Source organism: Saccopteryx leptura, chromosome 6 (assembly GCF_036850995.1).
Source record: "Saccopteryx leptura isolate mSacLep1 chromosome 6, mSacLep1_pri_phased_curated, whole genome shotgun sequence".
Classification (NCBI taxonomy): Eukaryota; Metazoa; Chordata; class Mammalia; order Chiroptera; family Emballonuridae; genus Saccopteryx; species Saccopteryx leptura.
In genome coordinates, this window is record NC_089508.1 from 71,274,369 (window position 1) to 71,299,767 (window position 25,399).

A 25,399-nucleotide genomic window follows, 5' to 3' on the forward strand; every position below is an offset into this window, starting at 1 on the left:
AGAAGAAGAAGGGATGCTGGATGGGTCAACAACACCTCTACCTTCAAACCAAAAAAGCTCTGTTTTAGACCCAGGACTGCTTCAACTTACTCTGTTATCATCGTCCTCTCTGGGCGCTTCGTGGGCAGGCCTCACTTGTGTGGTTTGGGGCCAGGCTGACACATGGAATGACCGCCCTTGAGAAGAGCCATGACTGTTATTTTCCAACTGAGCATTCTCTGCCTTTGGCTTTGTGTTTTGAAGCAACATAATGCTCATTCAGTACAAAGGGATTCTTGTTTGTTGTTGTTTTTCTTCTATGCCCTATTTCTCTGGAAAAGATTTTAGTTTAATGATTCCCATTCCCCTCCCCCTTCTTTTCCAAATTGAGAAGAAGGGAGATAGATAGAATCTCACATGTGCCCCGACCATGATCCACTTGGCAACCCCCATCTAGGGCTGATGTTCTGCCCATCTGGGAGCCATGTTCGCAACTGAACTATTTTTAGCAACTGAGGCAGAAGCTCCACAGAGTCATCCTCAGCTCCTGGGGCCAACTTTGCTTGAAGCAATGGAGCCATCGCTATGGGAGGAGAAGAGAGAGAGGGAGAGGGGATGGAGTGGAAGGGGTGGAGAAGCAGATGGTTGCTTCTCCTGGGTGCCCTGACTGGAATTGAATGCAGGACATCAACATGCTGGGCCAACACTCTACCACTGAGCCAACTGGCCAGGGCCGATTCCCATTTTGATTTTAATGAGAGTTGACTTTCAAGAGGTCTTAAACTATTGAACATCTAGGAAAGTGGAACAAAACATACATTATCTTAATTGAGGCAAAGCTTTGGTGGAGTTCCTATGCCCTGCACCCTCACATACCAGCCTCTGCTTTGCTGATGGGCAATAAACTCTACGAAGTTGTGATTCATTCACAGCCTATAAAAATAAGAGTGCTTTAAATAAAGAATGGCTTCTTTAAATAATAGTGATTTTTATAATTGACTTTTTAAAAATGTTCAAATTACCTAGTATTTCTCATCCCTTGAGGTAAATCATACAACTGCCAGTACAATTACAGTTTATGAAAAAGCAAAAATATAAAAACAAAGCAACAAATACCAGGTATTTTCTATGTTCTACTAACATCTCAAGAATGAAATAAACCTCAAATAAGAAAACAACCTATTCTTGCCCTGACTGGATAGCTTGGTTGTTTAGAGAGCTTTGCTTCAAAGCACAGAGATTGCCAGTTTGATCCCTGGTCAGGGCACATGCAGGAAGAGACCAACGAATGCTCCTGTTTCTCTTTCTCCCTTCCTCTGTTTCTAAAATAAATAAATAAATAAATAAATAAATAAATAGATAAATAAATTAATTTTTAAAAAGTTTTGAAAGACTGAGGAACTTTACAAGAATATACAAGTCATTTTTTTTTTCAATTTGTTTGGTAAGCATTTCTAACAATATTAAGAGATATTGACCATTTGACAGTATTCTATTTTTTTTTTTTTTTCTGAAGCTGGAAACAGGGAGAGACAGTCAGACAGACTCCCGCATGCGCCGGACCGGGATCCACCCGGCACACCCACCAGGGGCAACGCTCTGCCCACCAGGGGGCGATGCTCTGACCCTCTGGAGCGTCGCTCTGCCGAGACCAGAGCCACTCTAGCGCCTGGGGCAGAGGCCAAGGAGCCAGCCCCAGCGCCCAGGCCATCTTTGCTCCAATGGAGCCTTGGCTGCGGGAGGGGAAGAGAGAGACAGAGAGGAAGGAGGGGGGGGCGGGGGTGGAGAAGCAGATGGGCGCTTCTCCTATGTGCCCTGGCCGGGAATCGAACCCAGGTCCCCCGCACGCCAGGCCGATGCTCTACCACTGAGCCAACTGGCCAGGGCCATTGACAGTATTCTAGAGACAACAGGTTTCCTTTGACCTTGGATTGACTTGTCTGCTCATTTGCATTTGGGCTCTTCTTGAAAATAGGTTAACACACATTCTCACATATTGAAAAAGCAGAAAACACACCAGGATTTCTTGCTAAATGATTTCCTCCTTTTGTTTCATATTTCCTATGACTATAAGAATTCTTTCCTTTGTGAATATAAAAGCCAAAATTTAGCCCTTTTTTGGTAAGGACCTAATACAACTTAGTCCTCTCAAACCTTTTCTTTCTTTCTTTCTTTCTTTTTTTTTTTTTTGGTTAACTGATGGGTTTATGTTTATTATTAAGAAAAATAAGGTATCCTTATGAAAATTAATCATGTCAAAAAGTAGTTGTAGCCTGACCTGTGGTGGCGCAGTGGATAAAGTGTCAACCTGGAAACACTGAGGTTGCCGGTTCAAAGCCCTGGGCTTGCCTGGTCAAGGCACATATGGGAAGTGATGCTTCCTGCTCCTCCCCCCTTCTCTCTCTCTCTCCCTCTCTCTCTCCCTCTCTCTCTCCCTCTCTCTCCTCTCTATAATGAATAAATAAAATCTTTAAAAAAAAAGTAGTTGTAATGCTCAAGGGAACCCACCTCCTGGCTGACATGCTTAATTATTTGCACAGGTGTGGTTAAGTTGTTTGCTCTTGAGTTCCTTGTCTAATGAACAGTCATTTATTTGGTAGCCACATACTTGAAATTTGTGAAAACACTTTGGTTAGGTTTTGCCACTAGTTTAAGATGGTAAACATGTTGGGATTGGACTGTCATTGTCCCTACATGGGCATTACCATCCCTCTTAAGAATGTAGAGTTAAATGACAGATAAAAGTGTTTTGGTTTTTTTTTTAAATGAATGAAGAGAGAAAACAAAAGTGTGAGTCACGATGTAGGTAGGAGAATATGGTGATCAGAAGTGGGCCAGATGCTGCTGCAGAGTTGTTTATAACTTTTTTTTAATATGAAGAATTCAAAATATATACAAAACGAGAGAAAATAATACAATAAAGCTCCGGCTTCTGCAGTTATAAATTAACGGCCAGTCTTGTTTTATCCATTTTTCTCCTCTCTCTAAGAGTATTTTGAAGAAAATTCCTCAAACATAGTTTAGTTAGTGAATATTTTAACAAGTATTTTTAAAAGTTAAGGAATCTTTAAGAAACATTAATGCAATACCATTATCATATTTAAAATGCCCATTAATTAAAAATATCACATATCCAGGATTTAAAATTTCCTGATTAGGTCATAGATTTTATTTATTAGTTTTACTGTTTGTTCAAATTAGGGTTCAAGTAAAGTTCATATTTTGTAATTGGTTGATATGTTTCTTAAATACATATATTTAAAAATATATAGATTGTCTTTTTGTCATTTTTTACCTTGTAATTTATTTATTGCAGAAATTTGCTCATGCTGTATGATATCACTTATATGTGACATCTAAAAAGCCCAACAAGCTTAGAGAAATAGAGTGGAGTGGTGGTTACAGGGGCTGCTGGGTGAGGGAATGGTCAAAGGGTATAAATGTCTGGTTATAAGATAAAAAGTTCTGGAGATCTAATGTACAGCATAGTGATTACAGCTAATCATATTGTGTTTGTACTTGAAAATTGCTAAGAGAGTAGATCTGAAATGTTCTCACCACAAAAAAGAAATAGAAACTATGGGATGGGGTGGAAGTGGTAGCCAATGCTATGGTGGTAATCATTTTGCAGTATATACATATATCAAATCAACACATTGTACACCTTAGACTTATACAATGTTACTTGTCAATTATATCTCAGTAGAGCTGGAAACAAGAAAATAGTCCATGTTCTGTAGAACAGTGCTACTTAAAACGCTAGTCCATACACTACTTATCACCAGTGTGTAATGTGAGAAGCTCGTGCCAGGATGTAAATCCAGTATGTCACTGAACAAACTATTGAGCTCACTGATAATCTTTTTTCATAGCAAGACTTTCTCGAAGGAAGCAGTGAGGGCATTTATACCAACTTAAGCTCTTTATTTCATTAGAGATCAGTGATATCGAGTGTGTGGACCAGCACTGGCCAGTCCTGGGACCACACTTGGAACATACTGCTGCTGAGCTTCTCAGCCTAGTGATGACTGCATTCCCGTGGTGGCGGTACTTAGTGTGCTCCACTGTCTCCCGTTTTTGCTGTGACTTGCTTATTAGAGCTGGAGGCTGATCCAATTCAGAATCAACTTTTTGGCAAGAAGACTTTGTAACTGGGATGTGTACTCTTATTAGGAGGCTCATCGTGCCTGCTAGTATCTCTTTTAGTGATGGTAACAACCATTGATGATCATTGACTAAATCCATTAATTTATTAAGGTAGCCTAATGAGAATATTTGAATTTTGTCATTTTCTATTCACTTTTTTTTGATAGAGACATAGAGAGAGAGTCAGAGAGAGGGACAGATAGGGATAGACAGATAGGAAGGGAGAGAGATGAGAAGCATCAATTCTTCGTTGCGGCTCCTTAGTTGTTCATTGATTGCTTTCTCCTATGTGTCTTGACTGGGGGATCCAGCAGAGTGAGTGACCCCTTGCTCAAGCCAGCGACCTTGGGCTCAAGCCAGTGATCATGTATATGATCCCACACTCAAGCCAGCAACCCCATGCTCAAGCTGGTGAGCCCACGCTCAAGCCGGCGACCTCGGGTTTTCAAACCTGGGTCCTCTGCATTCCAATCTGATGCTCTCTATCCACTGCACCACCTAAGTCTGAATGATGTTTTATTTTTTAAAATGACCAGATTTCCTGTTACATCCATCGAAGACCCACTTTTAATGCTTGGCTCGGTCACGTGATACATTTATCCGTCCCACCCTAAAGGCAGGTCCATGAAAATATTTTCTGACATTAAACCAGTCCGTGGCCCAAAAAAGGTTGGGGACCACTGATGTATATGATCCCACACTCAAGCCAGTAACCCCACGCTCAAGCTGGTGAGCCCACGCTCAAGCCGGCGACCTCGGGTTTTCGAACCTGGGTCCTCTGCATCCCAATCTGATGCTCTCTATCCACTGCACCACCGCCTGGTCAGGCCTGTCATTTCCTATTCATTTCTTAGTACTGTAAGGTTTTACACATGGTTTTGAACTCATACTCATCGCTTCACAGCCAGTGATGTCTAAGATGCTGCCCAGCCTGCTTTTTCTACACTTGTTGAATTATACCCATAACTTTGAGAATTATGGAAAAGTTATTTAATATCTAATACTAAGGATTATCAATTATGAGGAATAAAATTGTGGAAAATTTAGAGGAGCCTGGCATTCTAGGGAGAAGAAAAGAAAGATATAATCATGACGTGTTTATTCTTCTTCCTTTATCAAGTGATTTTGTGTGAAAGTCAGGATGGAGAACTTCAATGTGTTATTATTATTTTACAGTAAAAGTTTCAGGCCCGAGTCTTATGAAGAGTTGGTAAGATTTTGGACTATGGGTGCAAAGAAGATGTTTGCAGATATTTTAACATTCAGAAGTGAAAGTTTGTATTCTCATTTCAGCACCTTTCTCAGGGAACACTCCTTTTAAAGGAATAGTAGCTTTTAAATAAACTTATCGTGGTAATCATTTCACAGTACTTTTTTATATAATTTTATTTTTTTAATGGGGTGACATCAATAAATCAGGATACATATATTCAAAGATAACAAGTCCAGGTTATCTTGTCGTTCAATTATGTTGCATACCCACCACCCAAAGTCAGATTGTCCTCTGTCACCTTCTATCTTGTTTTCTTTGTGCCCCTCCCCACCCCCTATCCCTCTCCCATTCCCCCCTCCCCCCCCCCCCCGTAACCACCACACTCTTATAAATGTCTCTTAGTTTCACTATTATGTCCCACCTACGTATGGAATAGTACAGTTCCTGTTTTTTTCTGATTTACTTATTTCGCTTCGTATCATGTTATCAAGATCCCACCATTTTGCTGTAAATGTTCCGATGTCATCATTTCTTATGGCTGAGTAGTATTCCATAGTGTATATGTGCCACATCTTCTTTATCCAGTCATCTATTGATGGGCTTTTTGGTTGTTTCCATGTCCTGGCCACTGTGAACAATGCTGCAATAAACATGGGGCTGCATGTGTCTTTACGTATCAATGTTTCTGAGTTTTTGGGATATATACCCAGTAGAGGGATTGCTGGGTCATAAGGTAGTTCTATTTTCAGTTTTTTGAGGAACCACCATACTTTCTTCCATAATGGTTGTACTACTTTACATTCCCACCAACAGTGTCACAGTACTTTTTTAGTCAAACCACTCTGCTGTTTACCTTAGAACATGTCAGTTATATAAATACAATTGGAAAACAAGCAAACAAAAAGAAACAGCACAGCCTTAGTGATTCAAATGAGTCTGAAAAACACTGGTATCTCCAGATCCCCTTGGGAAAGAAATGCAGAGACAAGAGCTGCCTGTCCACTAGCTTCACTCTGATGGCTTGTGGGAGAATAGTGTGTGCGCACGTGCGTGTGCATGTAGTGTGTGTGCGCACACACAAGTCGCGTTTCCCGTGTGAGTTTCATGTCAGTGAGAAGGGCATACGCGGTTCCTGGAGGACTGACCTATTTCTCCTACCAAATATCAGACTCCAAGGGAAACCCACAGGTTTTCAGACCCGAGGTTTTGTCTTTGGGAGCTGCCGTAGAGATGGGGAAATCTTTTAGGTATGTTAGGAGGTGGAATGGGTGGCCACGTTTCACTGTTTTGATAGCATCATCTTCTTCTCAGAGGTTGTCACAATGTTGAAGTTTTGCGCTGACATTATCACCGGCTCGCTCTGCGTAATTACACTTTGAAACACAAATACCGTCACACCTTCCCCAGAGCTCAAAAGCTGTTAGAGGACAGTGCTGGCATCACTCGGGCTGAGAGAGACATTTTTTGTGTTGGATTTCAGGGAAAGGCCGTGCTGGCGGTTGGAATGAGTTGCCCCTCTCTCCGCCCATTGGACAGAGTGCCAGCAGCCTCTGAATTAAGTCACAGAGCCTTGAATGTGGAGGGTTTTTTAGAACCATCCTGGTCACCCTGGCCTTCATGTGTCAAGTCAGATAGTTGCCTGCGTGACCTGATGGTTTTTCTTGAAGCGGCTTTTTAAAAGAACATAAAACACACACTTATGTTCAAGTGTATGTGCAAAATACATTCCAGTGGAGCTATGAGTAGGTTTCAAAATTATCCACATTTTTTTTTTCATTTCTTTTTTTTTTTTTTTTTTTGTATTTTTCTGAAGCTAGAAACGGGGAAAGACAGTCAGACAGACTCCCGCATGTGCCCAACCGGAATCCACCCAGCACACCCACCATGGGCGAAGCTCTGCCCACCAGGGGGCGATGCTCTGCCCCTCTGGGGCGTCGCTCTGGGGCAGAGGCCAAGGAGCCATCCCCAGCGCCCGGGCCATCTTTGCTCCAATGGAGCCTTGGCTGCGGGAGGGGAAGAGAGAGACAGAGAGGAAGGAGGGCGGGGGGGGGGGGTGGAGAAGCAAATGGGCGCTTCTCCTATGTGCCCTGGTCTCCACATTTTGAATCTCCACATTGCTCCCAACCCTTGCACTCCCTTAAACACTGAGCACGTTGAGAGCTGACTGCTATTTTTAGCAGAGGGGACTGGACAGAATACTCACCATGGAGGAGTTATTTCAGAAACAGAAGTACCAATCTATAGGAGCAAATGTTCCTAAAATGTATTTCTTTTGTTATCACTTTCCTTTTCCAATAAGGGGAAAAAAAAAACCCAGCACAAAAAATGATTCACAAATTGGTTTATATGAGGGAACACGTTCTTTTTGAGATATTTATGGAAACATCTCTGTAATTGCTAATCTAAAAATCTTTAGTACTAACCTTGGGATGCTTTATGAGCAGGCTTTTTAAAATTTTTATTTATTTATTTTTAGAGAGGAGAGGGAGAGGGAGAGAGAGAGAGAGACAGAGGGAGAAAGAGGAGAGGGGAGGAGCAGGAAGCATCAACTCCCATATGTGCCTTGACCAGGCAAGCCCAGGGTTTCGAACCGGCGACCTCAGCATTTCCAGGTCAATGCTTTATCCACTGTGCCACCACAGGTCAGGCTTGGGATGTTTTATGAATAAATTCTTTTGTTTTTTAATTAGGGACTAATGACATGCTTCTATTGTGTATCCTTTGAACAATTCTCTGAATTTCTGTTTCCTCATCTAAAAGTGAACACAAGAATACATTTTCTTTTTTTGTGTGACAGAGACAGAGGGATACAGAGAGAGGGACAGATAGGGACAGACAGGGAAAGAGATGAGAAGCATCAATTCTTCATTGGGGCACCTTAGTCTCTGTAGTTGTCCATTGATTGCTTTCTCATATGTGCCTTGAACAGGCTACAGCAGAGTGAGTGACCCCTTGCTCAAGCCAGCGACCTTGGGCTCAAGCCAACGACCTTGGGCTTCAAGCCAGCAACCATGGGGTCATGTCTATGATCCCACGCTCAAAGCGATTCTGTGCTCAAGCTGGGGAGCCCATACTCAAGCCAGATGAACCTGCGCTCAAGCCGGCGACCTAAGGGTTTCGAACTTGGGTGCTCTGCATCTCAGTCTGATGCTCTGTTCAGGGCGCCACTGCCTGGTCGTGCAAGAATACATTTTCTTGATAGAATTTGAGGGAAGAGTCACATGATTACTTTGTAAATTATAAAACTGTCTAAAATTTGATAATTATTTTTATTCTAGTGTGACTTCATATGGACTAGATAAATTCCTGATATAGTCATATTTCCTTAAATTTAAATTAGACTATTTTTCTTACAAACTTTTCAGATATCTATATATTTAGAAATAAATGCTTACACCTTTGTTTCCATGGCAAAGTTAGAAAAAATAACTTGTCAAGCTTCTTTTCTTTTCTTTTTTTTTTTTTTTTTGAGAGAGAAAAGCATCAACTTGTTGTTCTACCTGCTCGCTGTGCCATTGATTGCTTCTCAGATGTGCCCTGACTGGTGACCTCAGGGTCAGGCCACATCCTCACACTCCAGGGTGACCCTCTTTCCACTGTGCCATTGGCCAGGGTGCTTGTCAGGTTCTTGACTCCTAATATTGTGAATTGTTAATTTCTATGAAATAATCTCAATAATGACATGCTTTCAGCTAACTTCCTCTGACGTTTTATTTTATTTATTTATTTTTAGAGAGAGAGTGGAGAGAGAACGAGAGATAGAGAGAGAGAGAAGGGGGGAGCAGGAAGCATCAACTCCCATATGTGCCTTGACCAGGCAAGCCCAGGGTTTTGAACTGGTGACCTCAGTGTTCCAGGTCGACACTTTATCCACTGCTCCACCACAGGTCAAGCAACTTCTGACTTTTTAAAAACTTAAACTCTGTCAATGATTTTTTTTGTTGTTGTTCCTTAGGAACAATGTTGTCTCTGTTCTCCTGAAAGGGTTTGGTGGAGAAATGTTTTGAAAGACCCATTGCCTGTTAACTACTATGAAATAGAGTTAGAGATACAAGCTCTCTGAAGTTTTTGTAGCTATGTAGTGTTTCTAAATCTGAAATATGGAAAATATACCCTTGTTCCCCATGAATTCCACTTAGGGCTATCTTTTGTTATGTTTTTGAGTCTTCATTTTAATTTTTTAAAATTAAAGAGTGAATGAAATGATATTGATTTCTTAGTACTGATTATCTTTTATTCCTTTTATTATTGAATTTCTTCTAAACATATTTACCTTTTCACTAAATTAAATACTCACTTCTCCAACAGAATTCTAACTTACGTTGTCTTAGTTGGATGTACCATTGATACCCTAAACCTTCATTTTCATTTACTATTTAAGATTCAGGTATTGTGCTAGGTAGGTGCTGGGGTGGTAGAGATAAATCTGAACTTTCTAATTTTAAGGGACTCACCTTGCAAAAGAGAGGGTGATTTTTTTTTTTTTTTTTTTTTGGTTCTAGGGCATCTGAAATGCTTAATAAGTAACTTGAGTTTGAGATTAAAGCCACCAAATAGAGTTGAAATTTGACCTGCTTCCTTGTTTCATCTGGAAGCTACTCTTTCTGGAAATGGCTCACTGAACCCTTATTCTGTGAACCAGTCCTAGGGGCTGATTTTATATCGTTGTTGCTGATGGGATGGGATCTTCTTGTCTCTGAAAAGATCAGGGACATTGAGGATTAGAATAGCCAATGACTCCCCTGTTCTTAAGTCCCTACTTGACGGGCTTATGGATACGCCATATTGGCCCCAGTGGGCTTGTGCTGGGGGTTGGAGACGGCCTGGGGCCTGGGGCTGAGAAAGCTGCGAATCTGGCCACCCTCTCAGGACTGTGTGGAGTGAGCTGAGTTGAAGGTGTTTGGTTCTCATCGTTCACCAGGCAGCTTACTGTAGCTGCAGGGACCACGAGTTTGAGTGGCCAAGTTTCTCTCTGGTTGCCGGCCGTGGAATGTGTTTTCCCATAGAAACAACATTTTGAAGTTGTGGCTAGTTCCCAGAACAGCCTATAATAGCCTATTTAGCTGATAATGTAGCTCAGAGACTGCTATTTGACTGGCTTGGGGACCAAACCACCACCTATTAACATTGTTTCTATTGGAAAAGCCATTCTGAGTTCTAAATACCAATATAGAAATGGCATTTTGGAGCCCTTCCTGTTTGTCAGTGGGAGCTGCCAGGTCTCCGAACTGGAACATCGCATCATGCCGCATTCCCACTTCCTAAAGAACCCCTCTCTTTCCCTGAAGCCGGACCCCACTGGCAGGGTCTTCTGTCTTTCCCTGGGGCAGCCAGTACATTCAGAAGATCTTGTCACCCTGCACAGAGCTCGTGGTTTGAGAATTTCTGGAAGTGGTGAGAATCATGGTTTCTGTCCCCTATTTCTTCTGTGGGTGATGGAGAGGAGGGAAGGGACCAGTCAGAGCTGATGGGAGCAGTGAATTCCGTAGACACAGCCCCAGGCCTGCTTCTCCCTATGCGGGTTCTGGACCAACTCCTTAGTTTACATGTTTGTGTTTCAGTCATTTCTGTAATTTTTTCCACCTTTGGGAAAGTGCAGTATGGCTTCGGCTTGAGTAACTGGAGCAAATACCCCAGTAGGAGAAGATGTCATGCTAGCCCTTGAACTTGTAGATAAAGCCGAAGGATGGCTGGGTCCTGGGAAACAGTTCTTTTGAAGCTCAGTGTTTTCATGGTATCAGAGATCACATCCTCTCAGATGCTGGGGAGATGCAAACTTGAGGCGTGCTGGTTTTTCTGTTTTGAGGAAACCCTTCCTTAGACTCATAGAGTCAAATAGTGAAGTCCCAAATTCATAAACAAATACACCTCTCTCCATGTGTACATGGAAGCATCTATTATGCATCCAATCAGGGGTGTGATGCTGGTGGGCCAGACCCAGATCCTGGCCCTTTCAGAGGGAGTCCAATGCAGACTCTGACAGCAAGTGAGCCCCATCCTTGCCTTTGGAAGTCTGGGTGCCACTTGGTGGCTTAGCAGTCTGTGCAGACTGGTGTTCCCAGTGCTGTTCAGCCGAGAGCTCCAGATGCAGAAAGTGCCTGATGCCACGGGAGGGTCCGGACTTGCTGCACACAGCCACGCTCTTCATGGTTCTCTCCTTTTTACTGCACCCTGTGGCTTTAAATTCTTCCTTTCCCCCCCAAATATAAATATCACACACACACACACACACACACACACACACACACACACACACGCATGCACACACACGCACACACACACGCACGCACACACACACATTGCAGTCACCCACACAAGATTCCAACAGGATTTAAATTGGCCATCAGTTAAAATGACCTCCCAGATTTGGGAAACTGCCTTTGCTGCTTTGTTTCTTCAGCTTCTTGTTTGTGTGTGTGTGTGTGTGTGTGTGTGTGTGTGTGTGTGTGTGTGTCCTTGATACAATGACCTAAATTCTTTGGTTCTTAAGTCCTTGGACTGATGTTTTTGATCAACACCCCCCCACCCCTTCCCACAAAACACAGTTTCGGGCAGACAGCAAATGAAACTGTTGATGCAACTCCCTCTTGTGCTGCCTGTGCTGAGACTTACCCAGCTCGGCAGTGGAAAAGCCTTTGTCCAAATAGCACACTCAGACTTACCTTCAAGGCCATCCTATAAACTTTGTGACGCTTGTCTTTAGAAATTGGCCCCATATGGCAGGCTGATCAGATGGTTCTAACTTTGGCTGTTGGAAGCCATTTCATTTGGCTCCTGTGTCCCTTGACATGTCCCCATCATTGTGAGTGTTTTTGTTTAGCACTTCTTTACTTTCTTACTTTCTGTTGCCACAAGATGCTCCAGGCTCATCTCATCCATTTCTTGTCTCTTCATAGAATCAGCCATTGTCCCAGGTGCCCTGGTTCCTTCTAAAGGAAAAGGGTATCAGAAACCAAGAACTGGAAGTCAGGTCTGTTTATCTTAGTCATCCTTCTTTCTTATGTAACACAGTGCCTGACATACTGGCTCTCACTTAATACTGTTGAACAGCTTTGTACTTGTGGGCAAGGTGATTAACTATGTGTGCTGTTGTGTGCCCAGCAGTGGACTTACTATCTCCACAGGAAGATGAGTTGTGTGATCTTGATTACATTGAGTTTGAAGTAGTCTGATTTTAAATGCCCTGAGAATAGGAACTGAAGGGAGAGAGGGAAAAAGGGAGGGAGAGAAGGAAGGAAGGAGGGAGAGAAACAGATGGATATTGGCTTCAGAAGAAAAGGTGATGGTGTCACTAATCTATTGGAGATGGAAGAGAGCAAGAAGAGACTAAAGGGTTTGCAAACCAGAATATGAAATTTCCCTTCTTTCTGCCCTTTTTTTTAACTGCATGAATTAGGTTAGAGAGGTTGGCTGGCTTGCTGTCTTCAAAGAAGGAAACCAGGATTGTCCACATCCTAGCCAGCATTGACCAGTCAATCCAGAAATGAACCCCTGGGTCTGGAGGGCCCAGCTGAAGCTTGAGGAGGCCATGGAAGCTGTTTTCATTACCAGGGTTTGAAGTTTCATTACTCACATTGTTGTAACTGGCAGATGGGTTGGAATAGTCACATGTGGTATTCAAATCACTTCTGGGAGATCTGACCTCTGCCTCAGGAAAGGGGGCCAGGATAATGGCACTACAATAAGGGGAGCACTTACAGAGTTTATTGGAGTAGTGGTGGGGTCCCTTTATCAGACAGGGTGCGTGGTTTTTCTTTTTCATCTTGCTATAAATTTTGTCAAAGAACTGATATAATCAAGATGTATGGTTCACAATGTATGTAGCTCATTTGTGTATTACACTTTTTTCATCATTTATCACATTTCTGACATTGAAAATTCCTTTTTTTCATAGAACTCTGGAACACTCGGATATTAGGACATTGCCTTGAGGCGATGTTACATGGGCAGTTGGGCCCTCTTCATCGTGTGGGGGCGTATGTCTTTTGATGTCCCTCCCCAGTTACACTCCAGGGAGACTAAATTGTAATTTTCCCCCCAAAGGTAAAAAAAAATCAGGCAACCCATGGAGCAGTGTGCACCTCGCTCACCTTACTCTAATGTTTAGTATTCTCCTTGCCCAAGGATTTAAACACTTCACAGGCTAAGAAACTCCTGCATATGTAGTAAGAGCCCCCTCCACTTGTTTTTATTACCCCAGTCTTGTCTGAAAAGGAGTTTGCACTTGGGATAGGAAGCAGAAAGGCTATCTTGCTGTAAGAGAGGCCAAACTCACAGAAGTGGGTTCTGGCTTAGGAATCTGGACAAACTGCAGACATTTTGCACAGAGGCCAATTCTTGCAATAATGCGGTCAGACGTGGTAGAGCCCAGCTGTTTGCTCCATTGAGAGGGACTTTAGCTAGCCCACACAATCTCTGAGTGCTGTGTCTGAACTGGATCCAGATATCCAGGCTGCTGAGGTTCACCCATCCCCCAGAGTGATTGAAAGTGGGTTGTTGCAGAGCACAATATTCATAGCAATTTGTGAGACGTTACAGGTAAAGACTTAGCTATTAAAAAAAATGTAATTTACAGTGGTGATGTGGAGAATAAACACATTTCTCTCTTTCCCCATGAACTATTAGAATACAGCTAAGAATGATTTATGCTTTACCTGTAGTCTATTGATGGGCATTTTGTGATTTTTGTTACTCATGGCACCATGAATACTATTGGGTGAAATGTCATCTTGTTTCCTAAACACATCTCTTCCTTAACATGGGAATTAAGAGGGTGTGTTTCTGAATTGAAATCCCCATTCTCTACTTCCAAGCTATGGGTCCTTGGCTAGTTCATGTAACCTTCCTAAGCCATGGTTCCCTTAGTGTTAAAGACAATAATAGAACTTATCTCCAGAGGGCTGCTATGAGGATGAAATAAAGTAATGTATCTTGAGCATTTAGCATTAAGTTTTTTCCCTTTGAATCTTACCTTTAATTTGTTGAATGCTACTGCCACTTGCATAGAGCTTTAACTCAGACTTTTTTTTTTTTTTTGATGGCGGGCTAATGGGTACGGCTGATGAAGTGAAAAAGAAGAGAGTTATATGAATACTACACTTTCATTTATGCAAAACAATAACTTCATTAAAGACTTATCCTCTTTGTTAATACTTTTTGTGCTGAAACCGTAAAGCCTTTTATAGTGGAAATAATCCAACATGTCTACTTTGGACTTTACATGTCTTATACTTTCCAACTTAAATAAGGCATTCATTTATTTCTAGAACTAGAGCTGTTTTTTTCTGTGTGTAAGTAGAACAGATGCCACCCAGTTTGTCTGAACGAGTTCTGTTAGTTTGCAGTTCTCAAGACCAAAGTTAGCAGAGGAGAAATCTTATGTCTTTGTAATACTTTGCATTTAGCCATATAACATAGTAGTATTTAGTGTTGTTAAAGGGTGAATGGCAATGAGATTAAAACATCATGTGAGGATGTTGGTTGAAACAACTGAAATTAAATTATATAGTACGTATAAAAGATGATGTTATGAAACAATAAAAAGAGCATGAAAACTAAATAAATCACAGTTCAGCATTATCTAGAATCTTAAGAATTACAGTGAAATGAAAATGTGATAGCTAACGAAAGGGACTGTGATAACTAACTAAACAACCAGAAAGTACCCTGTTTACGAGATAAGATGTTCATACTTTTGTCATATGTGCCTTGACCCTGGGGCTACAACAGACTGAGTAACCCCTTGCTCAAGCCAGCGACCTTGGGTCCAAGCTGGTGAGTTTTGCTCAAACCAGATGAGACCATGCTCAAGCTGGCAACCTCGGGGTCTCGAACCTGGGTCCTCCACATCCCAGTTCGACGCTCTGTCCACTGTACCACCGCCTGGTCAGGCCAGATGTTCATACTTTTAAAGTAAGTTGTTCATTTAAAAAAATGATGATCAAAGTATAACTGTGTATATTTAAAAAATGAACAGTTATTAATGGGCATTAAAGTGAGAAAGAAAAAGAATTCTCTCTCCACTTCCCCAAATCCTTAGCTCTTACGGAAACCAGTTCCAACCCTTTCTATTTTTGGTTCTTCTAGTGTGTATCTGCATGACACCATCTACTCAACTTGTACCTCTGTGCCTAAGATATACAGTACCCACTGGCTCCTTGCTATGATAGATGGGGACAGATCTCTCTTAGGTATATAATAACATCTATCATGTTTTGTCCATAGGTTGAGTCTAAACCCTGAAAAAATAATCAAGAATGACTGTATTTCTATGATTTTGCAAGTACCTTGGAAAAGTTTTTGAATATCTTGCTTTGTAGGACTGCTGAAATGACTGATTCCGGACTCTTATTTTTCTTAACTTTTTCACCTTGTTTATGCGTTGTGACTTCATAAATATACTCATTCTTGTCAGACAGTATGTCCTGATTTTTGTTTGAAAAACATAGTTGCTCCAAACATAGGACGCCCTGCAAAGGCTCAGGGGTCCTGTGAAGCTACTCCAGGATTTGGTTTGGGGTTGGACTGGATCCAGTAGGGTTGTTGTAAATGGGCTAGCGGTGGGGGGAGGGGGGAGGGTGTTGACTCTAGCCTGGATTGTCCTTTTAGGCTGACAGAATATTTATGAAGTTTGGAAGCCTTGAGGGCCCCCCACTGCAGCCCCCTCCCCAAGCCCCTTCCCCGTCATCTCTTCTCACTCTCCTTTCCAATAGTTTGAGTTGCCCTAGGACAGCGGTTCTAGGCGGCCCCTGTGTTTTGGTCGTTCGACCCCTGCCAGGGTCGCGACCCACAGGTTGAGAACCACTGCCCTAGGAAATTCTCTGCACTCTGAACTGAAGTATTGGATGCTACTTTGTCACACGGAAGGGCAAAGGATTGATAGCCATTGACTAATAATTCTTAATAGTAAGTCTTTCTTCCTTAATGTCTTGCGGTTCCTTTGGCTGAGTAGGTAGCATAGGTTAGAAGATGATTCCATCATGATGATCACACTGCATTGCATTTTTATTGTCCTTTTCACATACAAAGTTTTACACATCTGTTATTTCATCTGATACCCTCTCTCAAACACACACACATGATACATAGAAGACAGATATTTCATTATCCCAATATGTAGAGAAATAAACTAAGGCTCAGAGAGGCCATAAAGTCGTGTAATGCACATATGTAAGTCTCTATCCAGTCATTTTCTGTTTAGCCTTGGAGAAGCTTGGGGAGGTTGGCTATGGATTTAGGGTCCTTTGACTTGTCCCTCCATCTCTCTTTCCACTTCTCTTTCCGACCTCAGCATCCATCAGTCTGAAGTATGCATTTTGCCCTGCAGTGATCCAGGTTCTCTTGGGCTGTGAAGGGAGTACAGGGCCAGGCAGAGACCTTACCTTCATTGTCGGTCCTGCGTTTAGTCGAAGTAGTGAGCTCAGAAGGAGTGCAGGAGGGCTCTGTGTTATTGCAGATGGTCTGCATATATAGGGAGAATGTGTGAGGTAACCCCAAATGAAAATACATTTTAGCTATGCATTTCTTTTTAAAGGGTTGCGCTGATGGGACTAACATATACCAGGCAGCTTGGAAATAGCTCCTAGTTTGTGAAATTGATTGCAAAACATTTGACCTTCCTCATTAGTCCCTGAACTTGAGGAACTAGCCTTAATGTTTAGGCCTTCAGATGCGGCAAAATAAAATGAATGGTTTCTTTTGGGTCTCTGTGCGTTCTATCCTCTGCCTTAGTTCCCACTGTAGAAACAGAGCCTCACCCAGTTGCTCCCTTTCATTTTTAAATATGGATCATCTGGACTTTGAATGGAGGTTTTGCTCTAAGCCCGGTGTGATGAACTGTTTGTAAACAAGAAACCCAGAGTGACGCTGACTTTATTTTCCTGTAACTGCTAGTATCAACTGTGTTTGGCTGAAGAAATATTTATGTTTTGGCTTATATTTATTCTGACTAACGTCAGGATTTGCATTCCTGTCATTTTTGGTGAAAGGAAGAATGTGGTCACTCCTCCTTTTGAGAGGTGAGCTGGGCCATAGGAACAAATGCAAAAGCTTCAATGACTAGAAGTTTAAAACCTTACATGCAATAGATTTTACGATGCTCTTTCTTAACAAGATTTGTAGGAAGTTTATTGTTTAAATTATACTCATATAGTGCTATAAGTATTTATATCTGTGTATTGTGATAGAAGGTACTGCATTTTGCATCTCTGGTTTTTATTTTCCTGATGTACTATGTGGGCAGGTGATATCCTGGTTGATATAAATTTTCTTATAGTGTCTCAAACTACAAGCCAACATTGAGTCTCATGAGTTTACTTTTCTCTGTCTGCAAAAGTTTCATCCTGTACTTATAACTTAGGAATTTTTGCTTTTATTTTGGTCACAAGTTTTTTTTTTATAAAGAATATTGGAATTCTTATCACTGAATTTTTTGTTGTTGTTTCAGACCCAATGTCTGTGGATCACGTTATAATGCTTACTGCTGCCCTGGGTGGAAAACCTTACCTGGTGGAAATCAGTGTATTGTTCGTAAGTAAATAGACAGTCTGTCATTCTTTGTGTTCTTTTGTTGTTTTGCTTGCATGGTGATTTTTGGTATTTGGTCCTTTGAAACTGCATACCAATAATATGTTTATTGCAGAGCTTTCTAGCTCTAAGATTTTTCTACTTCCTCTGATGTTGGGAAATACATTAACTTGGTCAAACCACAGTTACACTTTAATTCAATGACTTCTTTTAGAATGTCTGAGATATAGGGAATAGAGCCATAGAGTACTAGGATGCTTTGATCAGTGTTGCATGTCATTACATATGTTGTGCCTGGCTGCAGAGATTATGTAATCACTTTGAAGGGATTTTGGAAAATGATCACCATTGCTGTTTTCCTTATTGTAAATGCTGACCTTGTTGTCTACCCACAAGCCTACCCAAAGTTGTACATTGAGTTTGGATGGTCAAGGCCAAAGGCAGACCTAACTGTTAGAGGGGAAAGGAAGCCGATAGAGCATCAAATGAAGATTGGTGGAAAGAGTAGGGAAGAAATCAAATGTTCCTGGAGATTCCTCTCTTGACTCTGCTGCTGTCGCAAACCTCCAGGTTCTAAAAATATCCCACAAATTTGGAGCGACGCGTCACACAGCAGACAAGATGTTTTTTAATGGAGTTACCAAGTTACATTAGTTATGGCGTCTGTTCTCCATGAACTTTTACAGTCATCATACCTATGAAATACTTTTCAGTGTTCAGGAAACTCCATTAATATAATGGGAGGATTGAGAGCTGAAAGGATGTTAAAGAATCAATTAATCCACCCGCTTACTTGGCCAACAGAGGTCTGTGGAAAAGAATAGACCTTTTCAACCAATATTCTCTTGGTGACCTGACAAAGTTGATCCTTTTCCCAATTCTTGATTTGATCAAAGGTGATATTCATTTGGAACATGTGATGTATTTCAAACTCAAAGTTGAGTCAGTTAGAAATGGATATACTGGTATTTGGAATTTTCTAAATGAACTTAATAACAGAACTCTCTCCCTGGTGTTCTGTAGAATATCTGAGAAATGCTGTCTTCAGGCATTTAAATAAATGTTTATAGGATCCTTTGACTGCTTTTTTCTTAAGAGTGATCAATCTCCATCCATAGGTGTATTGATATTTCAGTGGATTTTCTACCAAGTGTACTCTATTTAGCCTTGTACATCTCATTTACCTCTTTCAAGGCTGTGGAAGAGTGTGAGGAAAGGATTTGCCTATGAGTATAAAAAGTCATCACTAAGTCTTACTTTGTTGATAAGTACAAGTCATTTGCTACTCACGCTTATTCTTTTGGCCGCTAGCAAAGTACCAGTATTACCAGTATGATTCTAGTCTCTGGGTGTCGTGAAAATGTTAATATTTCTCTGAAAATGAACATTTCCTGACTGGAATCAGGACTGTTGCAGTGGATCTCACACTTCTCCTCTCAGACTGTCCATGTGATTCACAGTCGGGCTAAATGTTAGGTAGAAGCTGCTCCGCAGATCAGGTGTTCTCAACTAGCAGGGTGTGATGGAGAGAAATAGTCTTAGCCGGCCACTGTATTTGTATACAAATTATTAAACATTAAGCATTTATGATAAAACAGGCTTCCAAGAATTCTGTGGTCATTTTTCTATCATTAAGTCTTAAAGTTAATATAAACACTCAATACTTGTAGGTATGTAAATCTGTTTAGAGGCAGGATTTTTGTCTGTTTTGCTTTCCCTTCATAGGGTGTCTGGGATTCTAGATAGACTGAGGGCTCCGGAATAAGCGAGGAAGAGGCCGAGAACCACTGATAAAAGAAGGGAGTTACCAAATTGCACAGCCGGAGTTTAGTCCAACAGATTTGTTTTGTAAATGAATGAACGTGAGGCCTAAGGTCACACAAGTCACTATGGCCGAGTGAGCGAGGAACCGAGAGCCCAGGTTTCCCCGGTGGAGGGCTGGGTCTCTGTAAATCACCAGGCGCTGGAGGTGGAGGGCTGGGTCTCTGTAAATCACCAGGCGCTGGAGCTGTGTGCTAACAGGCCTCTGGTTTTATTCACAGCCATTTGCCGGCATTCCTGTGGGGATGGATTTTGTTCTAGGCCAAATATGTGCACTTGCCCATCTGGTCAGATATCTCCTTCCTGTGGCTCCAGATCCAGTGAGTATAACATGTCATTACATATAATATTATTTTATGTGGTTACACCCTATTTTCTCCTAAATTTACTTTTGGTTTTTCTTTTGCCTGCAATACATTCTTCACTAGAACATCTGCCTTCTCTGTTTTGCCCAAAGTACTTGGAATGGCTTTTCTTAATCTGGCCTGCCATTTCCCTTCTTCATTCTTTATAGGGAAATTGCCATATGGGACACAGTTACTATGAGTAATATAAAGATTATAACCTTCTTCTGCATAGGTATTATCTTATTTATCTTTGTATCTCCAATGTAAACACCATAAAAGATGCTCAATGAAATGATTGTTTAATGAACATTTTGGCTCAAGAAAACTAGGCATGCATCCTTGTGGTACTGAAATATGAATCTGATTAAACACTTTTGAAAAAACTCAAGCCCCCTGCCTTTGTGAGAAGAAAATGGAAGAAGTTGTTATGGCAGTTTCTGGAGATGATTTATCATGGAGCGCAGACGTATTTTCCCTTTCAGTATTTTACCACTTTGTTTATCCTCTGAGCCAAACAAATATCTACAGTTCATTCCTCAGAACCTTTGCTTGCTTGTTCTTTAAATGTGGGGTCCTCAGCAGTGAATTAGCGGAAACATGGGGGGTTGGGAAGGAGATGAGTCATTGTTGGTTGTTAATAAAGTTGAAGTTCATGTTCCCCAACATCTTGACCATCACCAAGGCAAAGACAGGTTCCATTTCAATGTTCCATTTCTAGTGAGAGAATACACTCCCATTATAGTGTGTTCTGTTTTTCTTTTCTGACAAGGTTTTAAGGAGAAGTATTGTAGAATAAGTTCATTCTCTTCTGTTTATTGCAAGTAAGAGACTTCAGTGTAGTCAAGGTTCATTATCTATTAAGAGTCCTAGTATTTAAGCATGGCTGTTATAAGCCAGTTAACAAATAAAACAACTAGTGCTGAGTAGCAGACCCTCTTGGTGCCCACACACATACCTTGGCATTCATGGGTGAACATGGATGACTCTGCCTGAGCCCTTTGTGAAATTTTCCTGGCCAAGGAGCATGCCAAGTCTGCATGCAAGACAAGATGGAAAGGCTAGGGTTTGGGAGGGTGGTTATTAGCTCTGGAAACACTTTTTTTTTTTTTTAGGTGAGAGGAGGGGAGATTGTGAGGCAGATTCCCATATGCACCCTGGCTGGGATTCACCTGGCAAGCCCACTAGGGGGCAATGGGCATTGCTCCTTTGCTACTGGAGTGATTCTAGTGCCTGAAGAGGAGGCCATGGAGCCATCCTCAGTGCCTGGGCCAACTTTGCTCCAATGGAGTCTTAGCTGTGGGAGGGGAAGAGAGAGAGAGATAAAGAGAAAGGAGAGGGGGAAGGGTGGAGAAGCAGATGGGCGCTTCTCCTGTGTGCCCTGGCCAAGAATTGAACCTGGGACTTCCACATGCTGGGCCGATGCTCTACCACTGAGCAAACTGGCCAGGGCCAGGAGGATTGTTCTTTTAGGTCATTTTTTGACTTGAGTATCATGTGAGTTTGAATATAGGAAATGACCTCTTAGTGGTCTGAATGAAAGATTGCGTTTCCAGAAGGTCTGAAGTGCCAGTCAGCAATTTCTTCAGACAACAGGAGGACGTGGCTTTCCTTAATGTATTGGGAGTCTTGCCACTGTTCTTTGAGTCACCAAGGCAAAAAGAAAAGATTGGTTAGACTGAGTTAGATAAATGGATTTTATAGACTTTACTTCCAACCTATTAGGACCTGTCTCTACTCGACCAGTCTCTGAGGCTAGATGGATCCTGAGTAATCCACCTCCTCATAAAGACCTGTGATGGTTGTCTGATCCATGGATTTACTCAAACTCTTCTTAACAATATGTAAATATAAAATAGGTTATCTTCTTAAATAATATATAATATATTATGATAAAAGATGTTCCCTAAGTTTTATATTTAAGAATTTGGAGATCAAGTTCATGCTCATCCTGTTTTAGTCTTTATGCTTCTTAAAAGTAGTTTAAAATTGAGTTTCTAATTTTGAGATAGCTAGAGATTCACATTTAGCTGTAAGAAATAATACATAGAGATCCAGGGTACCTTTTACCTAGTTCCCTCCATCTTAATATCTTGTGAAACTAGTACAATATCACAACCAGGATACTGACATTGATATTAGTCAAGATATAGAACATTTTCATCACCATCAGGATCCTTCATATTACTCTCTTTTAGTCATTTCTTCCTGCTCCTATGTTTTTCTTCCTTAATCCTGAAAACCACTAATCTGTTCTCCAATTCTATATCTTTGTTATTTCAATAATGTTATATAAATAGAATTGCGTAGTATGTAACCTTTTGGGATTGACTGTTTTCACTCAGCATAATTATGTGGAGATTCATTCTGATTGTATATATTTATAGTTTGTTCCCTTTTATTGCTGGGTAGTATTAAATGCTGTGTACCACAGTTTGTTTAGCCATTCACTCACTGAAGGACATCTGGGTATTTACAGTTTCTTGGTTATTCAAAGGGCTGCTATGAACATTTATGTAAAGTTTTGGTGTGAACATAAGTCTTCAGTCTTTAGGATAAATTCCCAGGAATGCAGTTGCTGGGTTGTATGTTAGTTAATTGCATATAAGCTTTTTAAAGAAGTTTTCAGTCTATTTTTTGGAGTGGCTATACCATTTTGCAGTGTCACTAGCAATGTATGAACGACCTTGTTTCTCAGCATCCTCACCAGCTTTTGGTGTCACTATGTTTTAATTTTAGTTATTCTGATAGGTGTGTAGTAATATGTCAGTGCGGTTTAATTTGCTTTGTCTGGCTGGCTAATGGTGTGAAACATCTTTTCATGTGCTTATTTGTCACGTGTATATCTTCCTTGAATGAAATGTCTCTTTGTGTCTTATACCTAGATTCTAATTGGATTGCTTGATATTTTACTATTTTGAGATTCTTTATGTGGTTTAAGACTAGTCCTTTGTCAGATATGTGATTTACAAACATTTTCCTCCACTCTGTAGCTTGCTTTTTAAATTTTCTAATAGTCTTTCATGGAAGTATCATCATTTTTAAATTTGATGAAGTCCAATTTATCAAATCTTCCTTCCTTCCTTCCTTCCTTCCTTCCTTCCTTCCTTCCTTCCTTCCTTCCTTCCTTCCTTCCTTCCTTCCTTCCTTCCTTCCTTCCCTCCCTCCCTCCCTCCCTCCTTCTCTCTCTTTCTTTCCTTCCTTCCTTCCTTCCTTCCTTCCTTCCTTCCTTCCTTCCTTCCTTCCTTCCTTCCTTCCTTCCTTCCTTCCTTCCCTCCCTCCCTCCCTCCCTCCCTGCCTCCCTCCCTCCTTCTCTCCCTTTCTTTCTTTCTTTCTTTCTTTCTTTCTTTCTTTCTTTCTTTCTTTCTTTCTTTCTTTCTTTCTTTCTTTCTTTCTTTCTTTCCTTCCTTCCTTCCTTCCTTCCTTCCTTCCTTCCTTCCTTCCTTCCTTCCTTCCTTCCTTTCTTTTCTTCCTCTCTCTTTTTTTCTCTCTCCTCCCTCCCCTCCCCTCCCCTCCCCTCCCCTCCCCTCCCCTCCCTTCCCCTCCCCTCCCCTCCCCTCCCCTCCCCTCCCCTCCCCTCCCCTCCCCTCCCCTCCCCTCCCCTCCCCTTCCCTTTCCTTCTTTTGGTGTCAAGTTTAAGAACTCTGCCTCGCCTTCGATACTGAAGATTTTATTCACTTTTATCCTAAAAGTTGTATAGAGTCATATTTTACACTTGTATCTGTGGTCCCTGTTGAGATACTTTTTGTATGAGATGTGAGGTTGAGATCTTGGTTTAATTAATAACTACAGATGTCCAATTGCTCCAACAGTATTTATTTCTGAAAGGACTATACTTTGTCCATTGAATTACTTTGGCATTTTGTCAAAAATCAGTTGACTATATTTATATAGGTCTATTTCTGGGTTCTCTGTTTTATTCCATTGATCCATATGCCTGCCCCTATTCTAATACCATAGTCTTGATTACTGCAGCCATATGATACCTTAAAATTTGAGTAGACTAATTCCTTTTGCTTTATTCTTCTTTTTAAAAATTGTTTTTAGCTATTTTAGTTTCTTTGCCTTTTCATATAAAGTATAGATTAATCTTGTCTGCATCTACAAAAAATATCTCAAGGATTTGGTCGGAACAGTGTTAAACTTGTATGTCAATTTGGGAAGTATTAACATCTTTACTTGGTGGACAAGTATTAACATCTTTACTTATCATTTTTATTTTACTTCTAATTCAGTGAGAATTTGGGATGCTTGTCCTCCCAACATGAATCTATCCTCTAAGGGTACATGAAGGCACAGTAACAATTCTAGAGCACTGTGTTCGTGAGTCCGAGTGACTGTGGTGCGACCACACGCTGAAACTAATGACACTCCAAGCATGGGGTGGTACTGTAGATAGCCTGGAAGAAAGGACCCTTTGGAAGGTTTTCCAGGGAAATGTGGGATTCATGTGGACAGGGAGGAAAGGAGTGGGTGGAATCTGCTCAAATTGGTCCATAGAAACAATTGAGTTCTTTGGTTTCTGGTCTGCCCTTCAATGGAAGTGCCTTTATCACTGCTGTCCTATAACTTGGCTTTCTCTGGACTTTTTATAGCTCTGCTATGTTTTGTTTTGTTGCCTTTTCCCTTCCTTGAGATAATTTAGTAAAGTTTGCTCTTCTGAGTGCTGTATCTTTAGGCAGCATAGGATATTTATGCACTCAAGGAAAATGTTATTACTGTTCTCTTTTCCCGTTAAAATTTTTTCTGTCCTGCAGTGACTCTGGTTGCCCATGTAGACTGTTGTCTCAGGTGGAGAGTCTAGAAGTTAGTCCAGTTGTTTAATTGGTCCGTCTTGTGCTTTTCCTAGCTCCTAAATTAAAATCACTTGCTTGCCATACCCATGTTTATTTGAAAATTGCTCCCACAACGTTCTGTCTGCCTCTTGTGCCTGCCAAGATAATGGCAGATCTTTCAAATCATTTCCAACCAACTAAAACCGTTACCTGGGTATTTAGACCTAAGTGCCAGCCCTGAATCTCTTGTTCCAGTAGTGAATTCACATTGTTTAGTTATTTTAAGAATTAATTTGTACTGGACTACAATCTAAAGAAAGTTTCCCCTGCTCTTCCTGAACCTGTCAAATGGAAGTGTTCAGTATTTGCTGAATGATTGAAATGACTGACCAATATCTGGAACGAACATAAAATTTATTTGGGGTCGTACATAGATGCAGGTGAATGACAACATTTTCTATTAGTTCTAGGATGTTGAGCCTTACTTGAAACCCTTTGGGGAGAAGTCTATCTTTAAGGATAAGTCCTCTTTGGGGCTTCATAGACCTGAGGTGGCAACCGCACACTGACACTTGGACTCCCTTGGTATTTTCAGT

General features: G+C 41.2%; 1 protein-coding gene across 1 annotated transcript in view; it reads left to right on the plus strand.

Moving 5' to 3' along the window:
- Positions 1-25,399, plus strand: part of FBN1 (fibrillin 1) — a 250,417-nt gene that overhangs the window by 14,453 nt on the left and 210,565 nt on the right. Inside the window, exons 3-4 of the mRNA XM_066344305.1 lie at positions 17,784-17,866; positions 19,906-20,004. Coding sequence (XP_066200402.1) covers positions 17,784-17,866; positions 19,906-20,004 — 182 coding nt within the window. The remainder of the gene's footprint in view (positions 1-17,783; positions 17,867-19,905; positions 20,005-25,399) is intronic.